The sequence below is a fragment of the Bos indicus genome, chromosome 3 (genome assembly GCF_029378745.1).
Source record: "Bos indicus isolate NIAB-ARS_2022 breed Sahiwal x Tharparkar chromosome 3, NIAB-ARS_B.indTharparkar_mat_pri_1.0, whole genome shotgun sequence".
NCBI lineage: Eukaryota > Metazoa > Chordata > Mammalia > Artiodactyla > Bovidae > Bos > Bos indicus.
Genome location: NC_091762.1, coordinates 12,953,710 through 12,976,797, shown reverse-complemented (window position 1 = coordinate 12,976,797; position 23,088 = coordinate 12,953,710). Strand labels below are relative to the sequence as shown.

Below are 23,088 nucleotides of genomic sequence, written 5' to 3'. Positions count from 1 at the left end.
AGCATTCTGTTTGCTAAAATTCTGTTGAGGATTTTTGCATCTATATTCATCAGTGATATTGGCCTGCAGTTTTCTTTTTTGTGTGTTATTTTTCTCTGGCTTTGGTATCATGTTGTCTTGTAGAATAAGTTTGAAAGTGTTCCTACCTCCACAATTTTTTGAAAGAGTTTTAGAAGGATAGGCATTAGCTCTTCTGTAAATGTTTGATATAATTCTGCTGTGAAGCCATCGGTCCTGGGCTTTTATTTGGGAAATTTTTGATCACAGCTTCAGTTTTAGTGCTTGTAATTGAGTTGTCATAATTTCTATTTTTTCCTTCTTCAGTCTTGGCAGGTTGAACTTTTCTAAGAATCTGTCAATTTCTTCCAGGTTATCCATTTTATTGCCATATAGCTGTTCATAATAGTCTTTTATAATCCTTTGCATTTCTGAATTGTCTGTTGTAACCTCTCCTTTTTCATTTCTAATTTTGTTTATTTTATTCTTCTCTCTTTTTTCTTGATGAGTCTGGCAAAGATTTGTTAATTTTGTCTATCTTCTCAAAGAACCAGCTTTTAGTTTTATTAATCTTTACTATTGTTTCTTTCATTTCTTTTTCATTTATTTCTGCTCTGATCTTTATGATTTTTTTACTTCTACAAATTTTGGGGTCTTTTTTTTTTTCTAGTAGTTTTAGGTGTAAAGTTAGGTTATTTTTTCGATGTTTTTTCTTGTTTCTTGAGGTAGGATTGTATTGCTATAAACTTCCATCTTAGAACTGCTTTTCCTGCATCCCATAGGTTTTGAGTTGCTGTGTTTTCACTGTCATTTTTTTCCCTAGAATTTTTATTTCCCTTGATTTCTTCAGTAACCTCTTGGTTATTTTTAAAATGTATTGTTTAATCTCCATATGTTCGTGTTTCTTACAGTTTTTTCTTCTAGTTGAGATCTAGTCTCATGGCATTGTGGTCGGAGAAGATGCTTGACATGATTTAAATTTTCTTAAATTTACTGAGGTTTGATTTATGACCCAAGATGTGGTCTATCCTGGAGAATGTTTCATGTGCACTTGAGAAGAAGGTGTATTCTTCTGCATTTGGATGGAATGTCCTGAAGATATCAATGAGACCCATCTCATCTAATGTATCATTTAAGACTTGTGCTTTCTTATTAATTTTCTGTTTTGATGATCTGTTCATTGGTGTAAGTGGCGTGTTAAAGTCTCCTACTATTATTGTGTTACTGTCAGTTTCTCCTTTTATGTCTGTTGGTGTTTGTCTTATGTATTGAGGTTCTCCTATGTTGGGTACATAGATATGTACAATTGTTATGTCTTCCTCTTGGATTGATTCCTTGATCATTATGTAGTGCCCTTCCTTATCTCTTGTAGTATTTTTTATCTTAAGGTCTCTTTTGTCTGATATGAGGATTGCTACTCCAGCTTTCTTTTGCTTCCCATCTGCATGGAATATATTTTTTCCATCCTCTCACTTTCAGTCTGTATGTGTCTTGAGGTCTGAAGTGGGTTTCTTGTTGACAGAATATATATGGGTCTTGTTTTTGTATCCATTCAGCCAGTGTGTGTCTTTAGATTGGAACATTTAATCCATTTACATTGAAAGTAATTATTAATATATTTATGTCCCTATTGTCATTTTCTTAATTGTTTGGGGTTTATTTTGTAAATTTTTTTTCTTCTGTTGTATTTCTTGTCTATATAAGTCCCTTTAACATTTGTTGTAAAGTTGGTTCAGTGGTACTGAATTCTCTTAACTTTTGCTTGTCTGAAAAGCTTTTTATTTCTCCATCAATTTTGGGTGAGATCCTTTCTGGGTACAGTAATCTTAGTTGTAGATTTTTCCCTTTCAGTACTTTAAATATTTCCTGCCATTCCCTTTTGGCCTGCAGAGTTTCTGCTGAAAGGTCAGCTATTAAACATATGGAGTTTCCCTTGTATGTTACTTGTTGCTTTTCCTTTGCTGCTTTTAATATTCTTTCTTTGTGTTTAGTCTTTGTTAGTTTGATTAGTATATATCTTGGCATGTTTCTCCTTGGGTTTATCCTGTATGGAAATTTTTGTGCCTCTTGGACTTGATTGACTATTTTCTTTTCCATGTTGGGGAAATTTTCAACTATAATCTCTTCAAACATTTTTTCATACCCTTTCTTTTTCTCTTCTTCTTCTCCCCTATAATTTGAATATTGGTGCGTGTGATATTGTCCCAGAGGTCTCTGAGAGTATCCTCAGTTCTTTTCACTCTTTTTACTTTATTCTGCTCTTCAGAAGTTATTTCCATCTTACAGCTCACTGATTCATTCTTCTGTTTCAGATATTCTCCTATTGATTCCTTCCAGAGTATTTTTAATTTCAGCAATTGTGTTGTTTGTTTCTGTATGCTTATTCTTTAATTCTTCTAGGTCTTTGTTACTTGATTCTTGCATTTTCTCCGTTTTGTTTTCAAGATTTTTGATCATCTTTACTTTCATTATTCCGAATTCTTTTTAAGGTAGTTTGCCTATTTCCTCTTAATTTATTTGGACTTCTGTGTTTCTAATTTATTCCTTCACTTGTGTAGTATGTGTCTGCCTTTTCATTAATTTTTAAAACTTATTGTGTTTGAGGTCTTTTTTTCCCAGGCTTCAGTGTTGAATTCTTTCTTCCTCTTGGTTTCTGAGAGGAAATCAAAGGAAAGTGGAAAGAGAGGAAAGAAAGTAAAGAAAGAAAGAACAGATATGCAAAGTTAAATTGAGATAGATAAAGAAGATTTATATTCATTAGAGATTAACTGCAAGGGAATTAGAACAGTAGGAAAGGCAAAGAAAGGACAAATGTAGAAAAAATAATAATAGGTTTAAAATTAAACATTAAAATTAAATAAAGAGAAAAGAGAAAAAAATAAAAGGAAAATTCCACAGAACTGCAAAAGTCCAACATAGAGGCAGAGGTTTATAACAACAATAAAAAGTGTGACTGAATATACACATATACATATACACCCATAAGCAAAATCAAAGCAGTCCAACAAAAATATTGTACAATAGATTGACCTGGTGAACAAAGGAAACCAAAAATTATATCTACCATTTAAGAACAAAACTAACTAAAGCACAAACTGGAAAACAAACTAAAGCAAAGTGCCAATTGGGGAATAAAGCAATGAAAATAAAACTAACAAATACGTTGAAAGTAAAGGAAAGAAAGAAAAGAAGGGAAGAATAGATATGCCAAGTTAAATGGAAGTAGATAAAGAAGATTTATATACATTAAAGTTTAACTGCAAGGGGGAAAGAACAGTAGGAAAAGCAAATGAATAAATGTAGAAAAATAATAATAGTTTTAAAAAATTAAAAATATAAATTCAAAAAGGAGAAAACAGAAAAGAAAAACTCCACAGAACTGCAAAATGCCAATGTAGAGTCAGAGGTTTATAACAACAATAAAAAATGTTACTGAGGAAAAAAAAGCTCAAAAGCTTAATTAGATTTCATAGTGCCAATAAAATCGACAACTACAACAGAGGGGGGGAAAAGGAAAAAAAATCCGAAAGAATCTACAGAACAAGTCAAAACACAAAAATAATTAATGTTTTTCTTGAGTCACTGGTGTCAGAGTCCTTTCCCTCACTGGAAGTCACAGTCCACCTCACCTCCCTAGGATGCCCTCCAACACTGTGTTGACCTCTTAACCTGTTGTGGGCGCAGCTCAGATTCTAATCTGGCCTTTGTCCTATGTGTTCATGCCTCCAAAGTCCACAGCTATCAGAACTAGTGGATTTTCTTTTGTGGGAGCTCTCAATGTCCTTTTATATATTCCATAGACATAGAATCTGTCTAGCTGATCATGTGGATTTAATCTGCAGCTTATACAGGTGATGGGATGGTTTTGGGTCTTCTTCCTTATCCACCCTGCCCCTGGGTGGATAAGGTTTCACTTGTGGTTTTATTTCCACCTCTGCATATGGGTCATCCACTGGGGTTTGCTCCTGAGGCTGTCCTGGAGGACTTGAGCCTACCCCAGTGAGGGCCAGGTGTGGTGGTGGTGCAGCTGCTTGGGTCGCAGGGGTTCTGGCAGCACCAGGTATTCAGGGGAATTGGTGGCTAGGGCAGCAGGAAATACAATACTCTAGAAGGGAATGGCAACCAGTATTGGCCAATATACTCCAGTATTCTTGCCTGGAGAACCCTCCAACAGAGAAGCCTGGCAGGCCATAGTCTACAGGGTCGCAAAGAGCTGGACATGACCAAAGTGACCCTGCATGCATAGACACAAAACATTTTTGCCTGTGGCAGCTCTGCCCCAGTGAGAGTTGAGTGTGAAGGTGGTGCATCTGCTTGGCTTGTAGGGACTTTGGTGGCGCCAAGTGTGCAGGGACACTGACTGCCTCCACCGCAGGAGTTATGGCCCTATCGGAGTCTTTTTTGAGCCTCCTGTAGCTGGAGATCAGAAGACCTCCTTGGCCAGTCTTTCTCCGCAGCTTTGCCCCTTCAAGCACTTAGAGGGCTCCCTTGCCTGGGGTCCTTCTCTGTTGTTTGGAGTGTCAGACACATAGAGCGGGGGCCCCCCTGGCTGGGGTCCTACTCTGTAGTTCTGTGCATCAGTCTCTTAACGGAGCACCTTGAGTGGGGTCCTACTCTGTAGTTCAGTGACTCAAGCATTTGATGATCCAGCCTCTTTATTGTTCAGCTGCCAATGCTGGTGGGTGGGGTGAGAGAAGCTATGGTGGTGTCTCCACCCCTTACGTGTGACTCAGCAGTATTGCCTTGCTTCCATGGCTACCTGGCTTTCCTTCACAAGCATTTCCCACCACAATCTCCTCCCTCACGACCCCTCAGTCCATCTCTCTGCACTCAACAGAAGCCCTCGCCCTGGAATTGCTCCACGTTCCCCAAACTTCAGCTTCCAGCCGCTGCACCTTCCAGGGCACCTGTGTCCCTGTCCAGGACATGTATGGCTGCAGCAAAGACTGTCTGATTCTCATTCCATTTAGGCTGCCACATTTCAGTTGTTTCCCTCTTAGCCTTAAATGTTTCTCCTGTGATTCAGACAATTGCTCTGATGTGAGAATCGGATCCCTGCTTCAGTTCCCCACCCCATCCCCCACCCCCCCACCGAGGGCAGGTCCAGTCCTACTAACACCCTGCTTTACCCCCTTGTCCTTCATCCTCCTGAGTTTTGCGTGGGTCTATATATACTTTTCCACTGGTCAGGTACTCCTATCTGCTCTCAGCTGTGTTCTACATGCACTTCTGTGTCTGAAGGGGTGTTCCTGATGTAGAGAGAGATGTACTCCACGTCCACCTACTCCTCTGCCATCTTGTTCTCTATGTTAAGTATATTTTTATCACAATAAAAAACACATCATCAGTGTCTCTTTTGCTGTCTCGTACACAGGGTTATTGTTACCATCTTTCTAAATTCCATATATATGTGTTAGTATACTGTATTGGTGTTTTTCCTTCTGGCTTACTTCACTCTGTATAATAGGTTCCAGTTTCATCCACCTCATTAGAACTGATTCAAATGTATTCTTTTTAATGGCTGAGTAATACTCCATTGTGTATATGTACCACTGCTTTCTTATCCATTCATCTGCTGATGGACATCTAGGTTGCTTCCATGTCCTGGCTATTATAAACAGTGCTGCGATGAACATTGGGGTACACGTGTCTCTTTCCCTTCTGGTTTCCTCAGTGTGTATGCCCAGCAGTGGGATTGCTGGATCATAAGGCAGTTCTATTTCCAGTTTTTTAAGGAATCTGCACACTGTTCTCCATAGTGGCTGTACTAGTTTGCATTCCCACCAACAGTGTAAGAGGGTTCCCTTTTCTCCACACCCTCTCCAGCATTTATTACTTGTAGATGGTATGGGGAGGGAGGAGGGAGGAAGGTTCAGGATGAGGAACACATGTATACCTGTGGCAGATTCATTTTGATATTTGGCAAAACTAATACAATTATGTAAAGTTTAAAAATAAAATAAAATAAAAAAACACATCAGAGATTTAAATTAAAAATGTAAATATTATTCACTTAATACCATTGTATCATGATTAGTCAACAGAAAAATAAGAGAATTCTATATCACCAAAACTACCATTTAAGAGAAAAAACCTGTAATCACTTTTTAAAATCCAGATGCATATCAGAATTATCTTTGAAGTTTTTGAAAAATACAAATTCCAAAGTATTGCTTTTATCTCCAGAGCTCCAGATATATTTCTAATGAGCAGCCATTTTTAAAACAACTGGACTAGATGATGATCTTTTACTTTTATCTAGTTTGTTTCAATTTTTCCATTTCATATTCAGTGCCCCCATTTCATTTAGTTTATGTTTTCCAATTTTTCCATCTCTTCTTTATTTGATGTTCTGTCTCAAGTCTTTATCAAGCATAGTAGAAAAGCTTTTGTATGCATGTATATAAATGGCATATATAATATATGAATTTTTGCCTAACTATAAAATTTATGACATTTTGATTCCACTTGTTTGACTTAGTATGAACAGAATACTAGATTTCTAATTTTAAAAACTAGATATGCAAAAAGCAACAAAGGTTTATTGTATAGCACAGGGAACTCTAGTCAATATCTTGTAGTAATCTATAATGGAAAGTAATCTGACAAATAATAAGTGTGTATAGTGAAAGTCACTCAGTCGTGTCTGACTTCTTGTGACCCCATGGACTGTAGCCTGCCATGCTCCTCCTTGGGATTCCAAGCAAGAATACTGGAGTGCATTGCCATTCCCCTTCTCCAGGGGTTCTTCCCAACCCAGGGTTCGAACTCGGATTTCCAGCATTGCAGGAAGACTCTACCAACTGAACCACCAGGGAAGCTAATATATATGTGTATATGTATAACTGAATTATCTTGCTGTGCACCTGAAATGTTATAAGTCCACTATGCTTCAATAAATAAATAAATAAATAAATAAATATATATATATAAAGAAAAAAAATGAATTTTAAAAAAGAATCTGCTACCAATGAAGGACATGCAAGAGGTGACAATTCAATCTCTGGGTTGGGAAGATATGCTAGAGTAGGAAATGGCAACCTTGTCCAGTATTCTTGCCTAGAAAATTCCATGGGCAGAGGAGCTTGGCAGGCTACATACAGTCCATGGGGCCACAGAGAATTGGACACGACTGAGTGACTGAGCATACATTATGCAGACTGAGAATTTCTATTGTTTTAATAGAAATCTATAAGAATTTTTAGAATTTTTTCTATGTTGCTCATCAGGGTTGACAAGTTTAAAAAGGGTGCAATAACTTAGGGGATAAATCTCCCTAGAAATAAAGGTCACATTTAGGGCTCTCCTGGTAGCTCAGACGGTAAAGCATCTGCCTACAATGCGGGAGACCCGGGTTCGATCCCTGGGTCAGAAAGATCCCCTGGAGAAGGAAAATGGCAACCCACTCCAGTATTCTTGCCTAGAAAATCCCATGGACTGAGGAGCCTGGTAGGCTACAGTCCATGTAGTCGCAAAAAGTCGGACAGGACTAAGCGATTTCACTTTCACTTTCACTTTAGGTGAAATAACCTTGTCTTGCATTCTTTGGAACATGAATATAGTATGTGGGTAAAAATAATCTCATTGAAATTACTATTATAATTACTGATAGGAAGATATAGAATAGCAACATAATATCTTAAGTCTGTATCATTGTACTCAGACCTAGAGAGTTTCTTCACTTGTCTGCCTCCAGGATTCTCTCCAATCAAACTGATGCCCAGCACTAGGATTAGACCAGTTTTAGAGGTTACCTTCTTGAGAAATCTCAATTGCTTCCATTACTTAATTTTTTCAAAACTCCTTTGATTTTTGACCATGTTTGTACTTAATAATTTTCAATAAATCCAAATTAATTTCCCACAACATGCTAGTACATGACATTTACTTACACTATGAAAGTGAAAGTCACTGAATGGTGTCTGACTTTTTGCGACCCCATGAACTATACAGTCCATGGAATTCTCCAGGCCAGAATACTGGAGTGGGTAACCATTCCCTTCTCCAGAGGATCTTCCCAACCCAGGGACTAAACCCAGGTCTCCTGCATTGCAGGAGGATTCTTTACCACCTGAGCCACCATTTGAGTGAGACTAATTACAACTATCTTGCTAGATTCTGCATTCAAGCCTCCACTTCTATTATTTATTTCCTTATTGTAAATATTCTCTGTCCTCCTCATTCTGAACTCTCACCTACCCAGTGATAGTCTAATTAACTTCCACTCGTCATTTAAATAATTTCTCCATCTACACCAGTCTAATTCTTTCTTCTGAGAAGCTCTATCCAGATCCAGATGATTGACACAAAATAATTCTCAATGTGTTAGAAAAACTTCCCAAAGACATGGAAGTTTTGTGTCTCTCCCATTTTTTTCTAGGTATTTATGAAATACTTTCTAATGATAGACAATTAACAGAATTCATAATAACCCATTAAAATCAATTGCTATTATTATTGGTAATTGGCTGGAAAGAGAAAAAGATTCTTATGTAAGACTAATGTTTATTAAAAAACAAAAACAAACAAACAAAAAACACACACCCTTTCTCTAAAGCTAAAATCTCTATTTATGAGGCAAGGAAGAAATATGTTTAGTTGCCCCATCACTACCTCAGTCATGTTAATAGAGAATACTTTAAGGATATTTTTGCTCAAAACTAAATTTTTACCATTCCAAGAAAAATGAAACAATCATGGGATGATTTATTTAATGGCCAAGAGTAAGAAAGGCTTGAGTATGACAAAGACAAGGGCACAATCAAAAACTTCTGAAAAACAAAAAAAGTTGATAGATTTGACCCCATGCTCAGCTGGTTCAGTCGTGTCTGACTTTTTGTGACCCTATGGACTTTAGCTCTCCAGCCTTCTCTGCCCATGGGATTCTCCAGGCAAGAATAATGAAGTGGGTTGCCATGCCCTCCTCCAGGGAATTTTCCCAACCCAGGGATCGAACCTATGTCTCTTGCTTCTCCTGAATTTCAGGCAGATTCTTTATCCATTGAGCCAACTGGGAAGCCCACGTGGTTAGAAAAAATGTCACAAATAAGAGAAAATAGTATAACTCATATATTAAAAGTCAAAAAAGGGGGAAATATTTAAATATTCTTCCTTTGGAAAATAAGAGGATCAATAACAATTCAGGAGAATTCTATGTGACTATGCAAAAGACTAACTCAGTTATTTATGTGCTGTTATAAAATAATTACTAACCTACATCATCAAGGGGGAAAAAGCACTGTTCAGAGCAGATTACATAACTTGTTATTCGTGTAAAAAAGAAGGGGAATTATGTATATGTTTTCTATACATACAGATAGAATATCTTTGAAAAGTTATAGGGTAAAGGAAAAAGGCATGAGTCTTTTCATAGTTTATCATTCTATACCATTTACATTTTTAGCTATATGACTTTATTGGCTATTTAAAAGCTTAATAAAGTTGAAAAAATTAAACTGCCCTGACTCGCTATAGACAACAAGACATACATAGGATGAAAGGGAAAGAATGGGGGCAGGGGGATCTACATAAGTCATAGTGAAAAGAGAGCTAGGGTAACTTCTGATATTAGAAAAATAGATTTTAAGTAAAAAATAAAGTTATGAGACAAAAATGGGACATTTTATACCTATAAAGGGTCAATTCATCAAGAAAATATAACAAGTATGCAATATGCATGCCAAACAACAGTCTGCAAATTATGAAACAAATATTGACAGAACTAAAAGGAAAAATATTTTTACAAAAATAATTGGAAACTTCAGTGCCTTATTTACAGATAAAACATCTAGAAAAAGATCAGTAAATCATGGAGAACTTGGGCAATATTATAAACCAACTAAATTTATAAAATACATGTATAGAACACTCTACCCAACAACAGAATGCACATTTTTCTTAATTGCACTTGGACATTCTATAAGGTAAATCATGTTAGACCATGAATAAAAATTCATGAATTTTAAAAGTTCAAAATTATAGAAACTATCTTCTCAGATCATACTGTGTCCAAGGTAGATATCAATACCCAAAGGTAGAAATTAATAACCAAAAGAAAGCTGGAAAATTTGTAATTACATGAAAATTTAACAAAATACTCTTATTCAACCAATAGGCCAAAGAAGAAATCAAAAGAGAAATGAAAAAATACTTTGTGATGAATGAAAATGAAGCAAAACATACAAAAATTTATAAATGTATTAAAAGTACTGCTCATTACATTACATTATGGTTATAAATCCCTACATTAAAAAATTAAAAAGGATCTCAAATCAACAATGTAAATATATATCTTATGGAACTATCAAAAGAACAAACTAAACCCAAAACCAGCAGAATAAAAGGAAATAATAATAGAGATTAGTGCAGACATAAATGAAATAGAATGTAGAAAAGTAATTGAATCAGTGAAATCAATGAAACCACAAGTTAGTTTTTTGAAAAGATCAACAAAATTGAGAGAGATAATAGTTGAACAACATTGGGAATACACAAAATGCCACTGAATCATACTCTTTATAGTGTTAATTGTATGAGAATTTGACCTCAAAAAAAGACAAGTACCTAAGAGTGAGTGCATGTGTACTAAGTTGTCTCAGTCATGTCTGACTCTTTGTCACCCTATGGACCGTAGCACACCAGGCATACTGGAGTGGTTGCCATGCTCTCCTCCAGGGGATCTTCCAGACCCAGGGATTGAACCCAGGTCTCCTGAATTTCCTGCATCGACAGGCAGGTTCCTTATTGCCAGCACCACCTGGGAAACCTGTACCTAAGGATATGCTGGTACAATTCTTGAAATATAACGAAAAGAGCAAGAAGTTTCCAAAGGGAAAATATTTTTAAAGAAAAAAAAAATTCAGACTTTTCATCTGCAAACTGGAAGTTTGATGACAGTGAAAAGGCATCTGTGTGCTACTCAGAGAATAGGAGAGCAATCTTTGCCATTCAGCCTCAATGCCATCCTGGATGGCTCAGCAGTAAAGAATTTGCCTGGAATGCAGGAGACTCAGGTTCAATCCCTGGGTTGAGAAGATTCCCTTGGAGAAGGAAATGGCAACCCACTCCAGTATTCTTGCTTGAGAAATTCCATGGAGAGAGGAGCCTGTTGGGCTACAGTCCACAGGGTCACAAAAGAGTTGTGTATGACTTAGTGACTAAACAAGAGAAGACATTAGCACTTAAGTAAGGATTCAGAAAAGCCTCTTGATGAAAGTGAAAGTGGAGAGTGAAAAAAGTTGGCTTAAAGCTCAACATTCAAAAAACAAAGATCATGGCATCCGGTCCCATCACTTCATGGGAAATAGATGGGGAAACAGTGGAAACAGTGTCAGACTTTACTTTTGGGGGGCTCCAAAATTACTGCAGATGGTGACTGCAGCCATGAAGTTAAAAGATACTTACTCCTTGGAAGGAACGTTATGACCAACCTAGATAGCATATTCAAAAGCAGAGACATTACTTTGCCAACAAAGGTCCGTCTAGTCAAGGCTATGGTTTTTCCAGTGGTCATGTATGGATGTGAGAGTTGGACTGTGAAGAAGGCTGAGCGCCGAAGAATTGATGCTTTTGAACTGTGGTGTTGGAGAAGACTCTTGAGAGTCCCTTGGACTACAAGGAGATCCAACCAGTCCATTCTGAAGGAGATCAGCCCTGGGATTTCTTTGGAAGAAATGATGCTAAAGCTGAAACTCCAGTACTTTGGCCACCTGATGTGAAGAGTTAACTCATTGGAAAAGACCCTGATGCTGGGAGGGATTGGGGGCAGGGGGAGAAGGGGACGACAGAGGATAAGATGGCTGGATGGCATCACCGACTCGATGGACGTGAGTCTGAGTGAACTCCGGGAGTTGGTGATGGACAGGGAGGCCTGGAGTGCAGCGATTCATGGGGTCGCAAAGAGTCGGACACGACTGAGCAACTGAACTCAACTGAACTGAAGGATTCAGAGAGTATATCACTCACAGAGCCTATTTGAGAAAAATCCTCAAAAAAGTTGTCCATCAAATAAGAAGCTAATCTTAACAGTAGGTGGGCTTCTCAGGCGGTGCTAGCAGTAAAGAACCCACCTGCCAATGCAGGAGACATAAGAGACATGAGTTTAATCCCTGCGTTGAGAAGATTCCTTGGAGGAGGAAGAATAATGGCAACCCACTCCAGTATTCTTGCCTGGAGAATCCCATGGACAGAGAAGTCCAGCGGGCTACAGTCCATAGGGTTGCAAAAAGTTGGACACAACTGAAGCAACTTAGAACCCACATGGAACAGTAGAGAAAGATAAAGAATAAACAGTAGTGAGCAAAAAACCACACAACAATTGTAATTAAACTGCATAGATGATGATAATGTAAGATCAAGAAGAGATAGAAAGAATACACAGAAAAAATGTACAAAAAAGATCTTAATAACCCAAATAACCATAATGGTGTGGTCATGTACCCAGAGCCAGACATTCTGGGGTGTGAAGTCAAGTGGGCCTTGTAAAGCACTGCTGTCAATAAAGCTATAGTAGAGGTGATGGAATTCCAGCAGAGCTATTTAAAATCCTAGAAGTTGATGCTATCAAAGGACTTCATTAAATATGTCAGCAAATTTGGAAAACCCAGCAGTGGCCACAGGACTGGAAAAGGTGAATCCTCATCCCAATTCCCAAGAAGGGCAATACTAAAGAATGTTCAAAGCACTGGACAATTGCACTCATCTTCCACATTAGTAAGGTTATGCTCAAAATCCTCCAAGTTAGGCTTCAGCATTATGCCAACCAAGAAATTTCAGATGTTCAGGTTGGATTTAGAAAAGGCAGAGGAATCAGAGATCAAATTGCCAACATTCACTTTCTTGCTTTCATAAAGAAAGCAAGAGAATTTCAGAAAAACATCTACCTCTGTTTCATTGACTACACTAAAACCTTTAACTGTGTGGATCATAACAAATTGTGGAAAGCTCTTAAAGAGATAGGAATACCAGACCATCTTATCTGTCTCCTGTGAAACCTATATGCATTTCAAGAATCAACAGTTAGAACCTTGTATGGAACAACTGACTGGTTCAGGATTGAGAAAGGACTATGACAAGGCTGTTTATTGTCACCCTGTTTATTTAACTTACACGCGTAGCATGTTATGTGAAATGCCAGGCTGGATGAGTTACAAGCTGGAATCAATATTGCCGGGAAAAATATCAACAATCTCAGATATGCAGATGATATCACTCTAATGGGAGAAAGTGAATAGGAACTAAAGAGCTTCTTGATGAGGGTGAAGGAGGAGAGTGAAAAAGCCGACTTAAAACTCAGTATTAAAAAACTAAGATCATGGCATCTGGTCCCATCACTTCATGGCAAATAGAAGAGGAAACGGCAGAAGCAGTGACAGATTTCCTATTCTTGGGCTCTAAAATCACTGCAGATGGTGACTGCAGCCATAAAATTAGAAGACAATTGCTTCTTGGCAGAAAAGCTATGAAAAACCTAGGCAGTGTACTAAAAAGTAAAGACATCACTTTGCCAACAAATGTCCGTATAGTCAAGGCTATGTTCTTTCCAGTAGTCATGTACATGTGAGAGAGTTGGACCATAAAGAAGGCAGAGCACCAAAGAATTGATGCTTTCCAACTGTGGTGCTGGAGAAGACTTTTGAGAGTCCCTTGGACAGCAAGGAGATCAAACCAGTCAATCTTAAAGGAAATCAACACTGAATACTCATTGGAAGGACTGATGCTGAAGCTAATACTTTGGCCACCTGATGTGAAGAGATGACTCATTGCAAAAGACCCTGATGCTGGGAAAGATTGAAGGCAGGAGGAGAAGGGGACGACAGAGGATGAGATGGTTGAGTGGCATCACTGATTCAATGGACATTAACTTGGGCAAACTCTGGGAGATGGTGAGGGACAGGGAACCCTGGTGTGTTGCAGTCCATGGGGTCTCAAAAAGTCAGAAACGACTTGACTACTGAACAACAACAGCGACAAAGAATCTTAAAATCAAGGAGTCATATTTTCAGAGAAAATATAATAAATGTCTGGACACAGAACACTTGACTAAGTCAGTGAAACCTTCAAATTGGAAGAATGTTGCAGGGGGAGGTGTAAGAATAGTACAAGGCTGAGCAGGGAATGTGGGCTAGTGAATGTTCTACATTTTCATTCTAGTTGTGATGGTGGTGAGCAACAGAGAATAAAGAGCAGGATGGGTATTATTTAACTATTTTAATATAATAGTGAAGAAGTATATGTATTAAGGAGATGAGTAATAATGGAATGAGAAGTACAAAGGCATTTTGGAAGTACTAAGAAATAGACAAAGAAAAGAATGAAAGGAAATCTGACCTCAGCTCTCAGTAGCGCTGCCCTAGTTGTCCACCCCTCCTTCATGAAACACTTTCCTTCTTTGGCTTTTCTGACCCTGCCCTTACCTGGTCTTCCCCACTGGCTGTTCCTTCTCCACCTCTCCCAATGGACCTGAATCCTCTGGTGGTCAGTGCTATGCCCTCTTTCCTTCCCTAGCTATAGTCACCTAATCCCTAGGTGATTTTAGCTAATCCCATGGCTGTAAGTAGCATGACTGCACTAAGGGCCACATTTCCAGCCTGGACATCTGCCCCCCAGGCTTAACCCATCTATGTGGCCCATTTAACATCTGTTCTTGGAAGCCAAAGTTGACAGTATAAAGCTGAATTCTTGTGTTATGCCTACCTTCACCACAAACCTGCTCCTCCCCAGACTTTAATGATATTTATAGCTCAATAAATGTCACTCCATCTACCCAATTGTTTAAGCCAAAAACCTAGAAATCATCTTTGATTCTTCTTTTCCTTCTCTCTGACATCCAGTCCATCAGCAGTCTCTATAACTCTACCTCCAAAATTTCCTGAATCTCCCCATTTCTCCTGATTCCCTACCACCATCCTTCTCTCACTTAACCTACTGCAAAAGCCTCTGAACTGGAATCCCTTTTCCTCTTCTTGCCTTCCTATAAATCATTATGCACACAGTATGTATTCTAAAGTGATCAATAAAAATGTAAAGCACATATTACCCCGCTGAAAACCATTTGGCAGCTTCCTGTGGCAATCAGAATCTATCCAAACCACCTACAAACCCTACAAGGCCTTTCCTGCCTTAGTCTTTCTTCAGATCTCTTCTTCACTCAGTCCACTCCAGGCACAGTCCTCCATTCATCCCACATGGAGACCATGATCTTTTGTACACTGGAAAATTTGTATGCCTGGAAGAATTCATTCTGTCCTCTAATCATTCAGAACTCACTTTAGCTGTCACATCTTTTTAGGGTACTTTCTTAATAAACCATCCATGCCTCACACATCCATTAAACCACCAATATCTTATCACATTATCTCTAATTGTCAATCAGCATTTTGGTTACAAGCAACAGATATCAACTGACTGTGGATGAACATAGAGCCTGCCAAACAGTGAAGTAAACCAGAAAGAGAAAAGTAAATGTTGATATATAGAAATATATATATGCATATAAATGGAATCTAAGAAAATTGGTACTGATGAACTTATTTGCAGGGTGGGTAAAGATACAGAAGTAGAGAACAGATGTAGAGAACACAGTGGGGGAAGGAGAGGGTGGGACAAATTGAGAGAGTAGCATTGACATATATACACTGCTGCTGCTGCTGCTGCTGCTGCTGCTAAGTCGCTTCAGTCGTGTCTGACTCTGTGCGACCCCATAGGCAGCAGCCCACCAGGCTCCCCCGTCTCTGGGATTCTCCAGGCAAGAATACTGGAGTGGGTTGCCATTTCCTTCTCCAGTGCATGAAAGTGAAAAGTGAAAGTGAAGTCGCTCAGTCGTGTCTGACTCTTAGTGACCCCATGGACTGCAGCCTACCAGGCTCCTCCGCCCATGGGATTTTCCAGGCAAGAGTACTGGAGTGAGGTGCCATTGCCTTACCCTGTGTAAAATAGCAAGTGGGAAGCAGCTGTATAGCACAGGGAACTCAGCTCAGTGCTTTGTGATGACCTAGAGGGCTGGGGTGGGGGGTGGGGTGGGAGGAGGCTCAAGAGGAAGGGAATATGTGTATACCAATGGCTGGTTCACGTTGTTATATGGCAATAACCAACACAATATTGTAAAGCATTATCCTCCAATTAAAAATAAATTTAAAAAACATTTAATCCAGTTACATTTAAAGTAATTATTGATATGTATATTCCTATTTCCATTTTCTTAATTGTTTGGGGTTGATTTTGTAGATCTTTTTCTTCTCTTGTATTTCTTGACTATATAAGTCCAAGAAATCAACTGATAGTTAAATATTCATATTAAAGGAGAGCAGGTGGTCCACAGACCTTTGAGGGATCCGGTGACCAGGCTCTGAGATGACTCATCCAGGAGCCACAACAGAACTGGTCCAGTAGAAACTGGTCTGTTACTTCTGACACAGACACCACAGCTTACATCCCACTGACAGGATACTTGACTTGCCTCACAACCGCTGTCACCCTTGCATCAATAGCACGTATACTGTGGTCCCCCTCTCACCATGCAGTAGCTTCTGTTTGGAAGTCTGAGTAGGTGCATCTGACTGGAGGAGCCCAGGTTATGTGCTGTCTCTGCTATAAAGGTGGCTGGGAAAGTATCAGGCATTTTCACACTGGGCTGTGTTTCATAAGACAGAAAATTCCATAAATATGAGAAAGGAGTTCAGATGAGAAGGGAGTTCAGATGTTCAACCTAACAGAGATGGCTTTCTTGAGCATCAGGAATCTCACCATGGAAATGAGTGGACTACATCACTGACTCGATGGACATGAGTCTGAGTGAACTTCAGGAGTTGGTGATGGACAGGGAGGCCTGGCGTGCTGCGATTCATGGGGTCGCAAAGAGTTGGACATGACTGAGTGACTGATCTGATCTGATCTGATATACAGCAAAAATCAAATTCCACTCAGGAATATTGAATGAGGAAGAATTTAGACTCTGTTTATATGGTAAGGTGTGGAACCATGCCCCATGAAATCTGTGCCACATCCTTTTTTAACAGCACTTACAAGTATCTGAAATCTTGTACTTTCTCCTGATTTTTTCAGCAGTCTCCTTGACTACAATGGTAGTTCCATGAAAGCAGGGATCTGGTCCACCTGTTCACCACTATCTCTAGCAATCTCAGTTACGCCTAGCTCATTAAACATTTATTGAAAGAAAGTGGACTGAGGGCCCAATGAGTAAAAATTTGTATCAAATAAGTAGAGTTTCAAGAAAGAGTAGTCATATGTCAAGTGCCGCAAGATAGTCCCATAAGGTTAGGACTGACAGATTGACTAATGACATGCGGATTTGTTAATTTTAAGTAGTCATCAATATCTCAATCAAGAGCAATTTCAGAGGAGTGGTGGCCAGAAACCAAAAAACAATGGGTTGAGGTGGAAAAAAAGATAGCATAGGAGAGAGCTGAAATAATTTTCTTCTAGTGTATAGAAACAATGGAGAAATTGTATTATTACTCATCAACTTCAATATTTTTCGTTTCTATTTCCTAGAATTAAATCATGGAGAAGGCAATGGCACCCCACTCCAGTACTCTTGCCTGGAAAATCCCAGGGACAGAGGAACCTGGTGGGCTGCAGTCCATGGGGTCACTAAGAGTCGGACACGACTGAGCGACTTCACTTTCACTTTTCACTTTCATGCATTGGAGAAGGAAATGGCAACCCACTCCAGTGTTCTTGCCTGGAGAAACCCAGAGACAGGGGAGCCTGGTGGGCTGCCGTCTATGGGATTGCACAGAGTCGGACATGACTGTATCGACTTAGCAGCAGCAGCAGTAGCAGAATTAAACCAAAGGCCATATTGGGTGCAAGCTGCAAGAAAAGGAAAGAGCATGAGTCTGGAAGGGTGATAGATGTGTGCTTGAATCAAAACTATCAACTTCTAGGCAGGACCAATGCCTAAGCAAGTTTACCTCTTCAGTTTTGTTTCCTTGTCTGTAAAAACGGAGATAATCTTTTTATAAGTGTAAAATTAGTGTGATGTGAAGACAGCAGATATAGCAAAACATTTGCTCTGCTTCTTTCTTCCTCCAGGCTTATCTAGTCCTTCACCAGATTCTCAAGCTGTCAAATACCCCAGCTCTTCCTGCACGTTGAAAAGGACTGTTGGGACATCTGTCCAGCTGACACTGACCTCCCCTTTGCATCCTAACGTCCGAGAGATTGAATGGAATTGGAAATCTGAGGATGATGAGAAAACACGGCTTCTAGTGTCCTGGAAGCCTCAGACCCCTAATCCTGACTGGTATGAACTTGAAGAAATATACAAGCACAGACTCAACCTAACAGAGATGGCTTTCTTGAGCATCAGGAATCTCACCATGGAAATGAGTGGACTATATACAGCAAAAATCAAATTCAACTCAGGAAAATCGAATGAGGAAGAATTTAGACTCTGTTTATATGGTAAGGTGTGGGACCATGCCCCAAGCATGCATTCCAACAACCACTTTATTTAAAGTAAGTTAGCCTAAACTCAGGGTATTTTTTTAAAAGTCATTTCTTTTTTAAGAAAATTTTACATCTCTTCTGATGCCTTAAAGGTAAAACTAAATTTTAAAAATTACATCTTAGGAAAAATCTAGCTACAATTTCTTTTTGTTTGTTTAAAAGTATTTATTTAGAACAAGAACAAAAAATCGCTTAAGCTTTGTCACCTTCCAGTTAATCCACCTCTAGCAGAACCAAGGTAAGTCCTGACCACCTGACCTCCCCTCCCTGGCTTGACCCTTATCCGAACTCCACCCCCCCCATCCCCCACTCTAGGGACCTACACACAGCTGGTGGAGGGAAGGTACAGGATACAGGATGGGGTCTAATGCTACATATCTCATGAGAAACAACCAATGAAAGTTTTAACAGAATGATCACTTGAGAAGCTCCCCAGGAGTGTGAAAGTAAAAGTGTTAATCATTCAGTTGTGACTCTTTGGGACCCCACCAGGCCCCTCTCTCCATGGAGTTCTCTAGGCAAGAATGCTACAGTGGGTTGCCATAGAGGCCCACTCAAGAGTATACAAAAAAAAAAAAAAAAAGCTTTCAATTGTAAAATACTGCAAAAATTGATTATTAGAAATATACAGTTGTATCAGAAATGTCTTTATTGGCTGCTTCAAAAACTGACTAAAAAAAATTTTTTTTAATTGGAGGCTAATTACTTTACAAATTGTAGTGGCTTTGTCATACATTGACATGAATCCTCCATGGGTGTACATGTATTCCCCATTCTGAACCTCCCTCCCACCTCCATCCCCATCCCATCCCTCTGGGTCACCCCAGTGCACCAGCCCCGAGCACCCTGTATCATGCATCGAACCTGGACTGGCAATTAGTTTCACATATGATAATATACATATTTCAATGCCATTCTCCCAATCATCCCACCCTCACCCTCTCCCACAGAGTCCAAAACACTGTTCTATACATCTGTGTCTGTTTCGCTGTCTCACATACAGGGTTATCATTGCCATCTTTCTAAATTCCATATATGTGCGTTAGTATACTGTATTGGTGTTTTTCTTTCTGGCCTACTTCACTCTGTATAATAGGCTCCAGTTTCATCCACCTCAGTAGAACTGATTCAAATGTACTCTTTTTAATGGCTGAGTAATATTTCATTGTGTATATGTACCACAGCTTTCTTATCCATTCATCTGCTGATGGACATCTAGGTTGCTTCCATGTCCTCTCTATTATAAACAGTGCTGTGATGAACATTGGAGTACCCGTGTCTCTTTCAATTCTGGTTGTGTATGCCCAGTAGTGGGATTGCTGGGTTATATGGCAGTTCTATTTTGGTTTTTTAAGGAATCTCCACACTGTTCTCCATAGTGGCTGTCCTAGTTTGCATTCCCACCAAAAGTGTAAGAGGATTCCCTTTTCTCCACGTCCTCTCCAGCATTTATTCTTGTAGACTTTTGGATAGCAGCCATTCTGACTGGTGTGAAATGGTACCTCATTGTGGTTTTGATTTGCATTTCTCTGAAAATGAGAGATGTTGAGCATCTTTTCATGTGTTTGTTAGCCATCTGTATGTCTGCTTTGAAGAAATGTCTGTTTAGTTCTTTAGCCCATTTTTTGATTGGGTCATTTATTTTTCTGGAATTGAGCTGCAGGAGTTGCTTGTATATTTTTGAGATTACTTCTTTGTCAGTTGCTTCATTTCGGGAGACCTGGGTTCGATCCCTGGGTTGGGAAGTTCCCTGGAGAAGGAAAAGGCAACCCACTCCAGTACTCTTGCCTAGAAAATCCCATGGACGGAGGAGCCTGGTGTCCATGGGGTTGCAAAGAGTCAGACACGACTGAGTGACTTCACTTTCACTTTCATTTGCTATTATTGTCTCCCATTCTGAAGGCTGTCTTTTCACCTTGCTTATAGTTTCTTTTGTTGTGCAAAAGGTTTTAAGTTTAATTAGGTCCCATTTGTTTATTTTTGCTTTTATTTCCAATATTCTGGGAGGTGGGTCATAGAGGATCCTGCTGTGATTTATGCCAGAGAGTGTTTTGCCTATCTTTTCCTCTAAGAGTTTTATAGTTTCTGGTCTTATGTTTAGATCTTTAATCCATTTTGAGTTCATTTTCGTGTATGGCGTTAGAAAGTGTTCTAGTTTCATTCTTTTACAAGCGGTTGACCAGTTTTCTCAGCACCACTTGTTAGAGAGATTGTCTTTTCTCCATTGTATATTCTTGCCTCCTTTGTCAAAGATAAGGTGTCCGTAGGTGTGTGCATTTATCTCTGGGCTTTCTATTTTGTTCCATTGATCTGTATGTGTGTTTTTGTGCCAGTACCATACTGTCTTGATGATTGTGGCTTTGTAGTAGAGCCTGAAGTCAGGCAAGTTGATTCCTCCAGTTCCATTCTTCTTTCTCAAGATTGCTTTGGCTATTCGAGGTTTTTTGTATTTCCATACAAATTGTGAAATTATTTGTTCTAGTTGTGTGAAAAATACCATTGGTAGCTTGATAGGGATTGCATTGAATCTATAGATTGCTTTGGGTAGTACACTCATTTTCACTATATTGATTCTCCCAGTCCACGAACATGGTGTATTTCTCCATCTATTTGTGTCCTCTTTGACTTCTTTCATCAGTGTTTTATAGTTTTCTATATATAGGTCTTTAGTTTCTTTAGGTAGATATAATCCTAAGTATTTTATTCTTTTCGTTGCAATGGTGAATGGAATTGTTTCCTTAATTTCTCTTTCTGTTTTCTCATTATTAGTGTATAGAATGCAAGGGATTTCTGTGTGTTGATTTTATATCCTTCAACTTTACTATATTCATTGATTCAGATCAGATCAGTCGCTCAGTCATGTCTGACTCTTCGCGACCCCATGAATTGCAGCATGCCAGGCCTCCCTGTCCAACACCAACTCCCGCAGTTCACTCAGACTCACATCCATCGAGTCAGTGATGCCATCCAGCCATCTCATCCTCTGTCGTCCCCTTCTCCTCTTGCCCCCAATCCCTCCCAGCATCAGAGTCTTTTCCAATGAGTCAACTCTTCGCCTGAGGTGGCCAAAGTATTGGAGTTTCAGCTTTAGTATCATTCCTTCCAAAGAAATCCCAGGGCTGATCTCCTTCAGAATGGACTGGTTGGATCTCCTTGCAGTCCAAGGGACTCTCAAGAGTCTTCTCCAACACCACAGTTCAAAAGCATCAATTTTTCTGGTGAAGTCCTTAGGGTGTTCTATGTGGAGGATCATGTCATCTGCAAACAGTGAGAGTTTTACTTCTTCTTTTCCAATTTGGATTCTTTTTATTTCTTTTTCTGCTCTGATTGCTGTGGCCAAAACTTCCACCACATGTTGAATAGTAGTGGTGAGAGTGAGCACCCTTGTCTTGTTCCTGACTTTAGGGGAAATGCTTTCAATTTTTCACCATTGAGGATAATGTTTGCTGTGGGTTTGTCTTATACAGCTTTTATTATGTTGAAGTATGTTCCTTCTATTCCTGCTTTCTGGAGGGTTTTCATCATAAGTGGATGTTGGATTTTGTCAAAGGCTTTCTCTACATCTATTGAGACAATCATATAGTTTTTATCTTTCAAGTTGTTAATGTGGTGTATTACATTGATTGATTTATGGATATTGAAGAATCCTTGCATCCCTGGGGCAAAGCCCATTTGGTCATGATGTATGATCTTTTTAATATGTTGTTGGATTCTGATTGCTAGAATTTTGTTCTGGGTTTTTGCATCTATGTTCATCAGTGATATTGACCTGTAGTTTTCTTTTTTCGTGGCATCTTTGTCTGGTTTTGGTATTAGGGTGATGGTGGCCTCATAGAATGAGTTTGGAAGTTTACCTTCCTCAGCAATTTTCTGGAAGAGTTTGAGTAGGATAAGTGTTAGCTCTTCTATAAGTTTTTGGTAGAATTCAGCAGTGAAGCCATCTGGACCTGGGCTTTTGTTGGCTGGAAGATTTCTGATTACAGTTTCAATTTCTGTGCTTGTGATGGGTCTGTTAAGATTTTCTATTTCTTGCTGGTTCAGTTTTGGAAAGTTGTACTTTTCTAAAAATTTGTCCATTTCTTCCAAGTTGTCCATTTTATTGGCCTATAGCTGCTGATAGTAGTCTCTTATGATCCTTTGTATTTCTGTGTTGTCTGTTATGATATCTCCATTTCCATTTCTTTCTTTTTTTTAATTTATTTATTTTAATTAGAGGCTAATTACTTTATAATATTGTATTGGTTTTGCCCCATTTTCAATTTTGTTGATTTGATTTTTCTCCCTTTGTTTTTTGATAAGTCTGGCTAATGGTTTGTCAATTTTATTTATCTTCTCAAAGAACCAGCTTTTGGCTTTGTTGATTTTTGCTATGGTCTCTTTTGCATTTATTTCTCCCCTAATTTTTAAGATTTCTTTCCTTCTACTAACCCTGGGGTTCTTCATTTCTTTCTTTTCTGGTTGCTTTAGGTGTAAAGTTAGGTTATTTATTTGACCTTTTTCTCATTTCTTTAGGTAAGCCTGTATTGCTAAGAACCTTCCACTTAGCACTGCTTTTACAGTGTCCCATAGGTTTTGGGTTGTTGTGCTTTCATTTTCATTCATTTCTATTCACATTTTTAT

The 23,088-nt window shown here is 38.9% G+C and overlaps 1 protein-coding gene across 8 annotated transcripts in view; it reads left to right on the top strand.

Moving 5' to 3' along the window:
* Positions 1–23,088, top strand: part of LOC109579134 (CD48 antigen-like) — a 90,406-nt gene that overhangs the window by 19,369 nt on the left and 47,949 nt on the right. For all 8 annotated transcript variants that reach the window (XR_011565281.1, XR_002183781.2, XR_011565282.1 and 5 more), the window contains exon 2: positions 18,052–18,423. Coding sequence is in view for 5 of the 8 variants with exons in the window: in XM_070784190.1 (XP_070640291.1) it covers positions 18,052–18,423 (372 nt within the window). In the remaining 3 variants the exon portion in view is untranslated. The remainder of the gene's footprint in view (positions 1–18,051; positions 18,424–23,088) is intronic.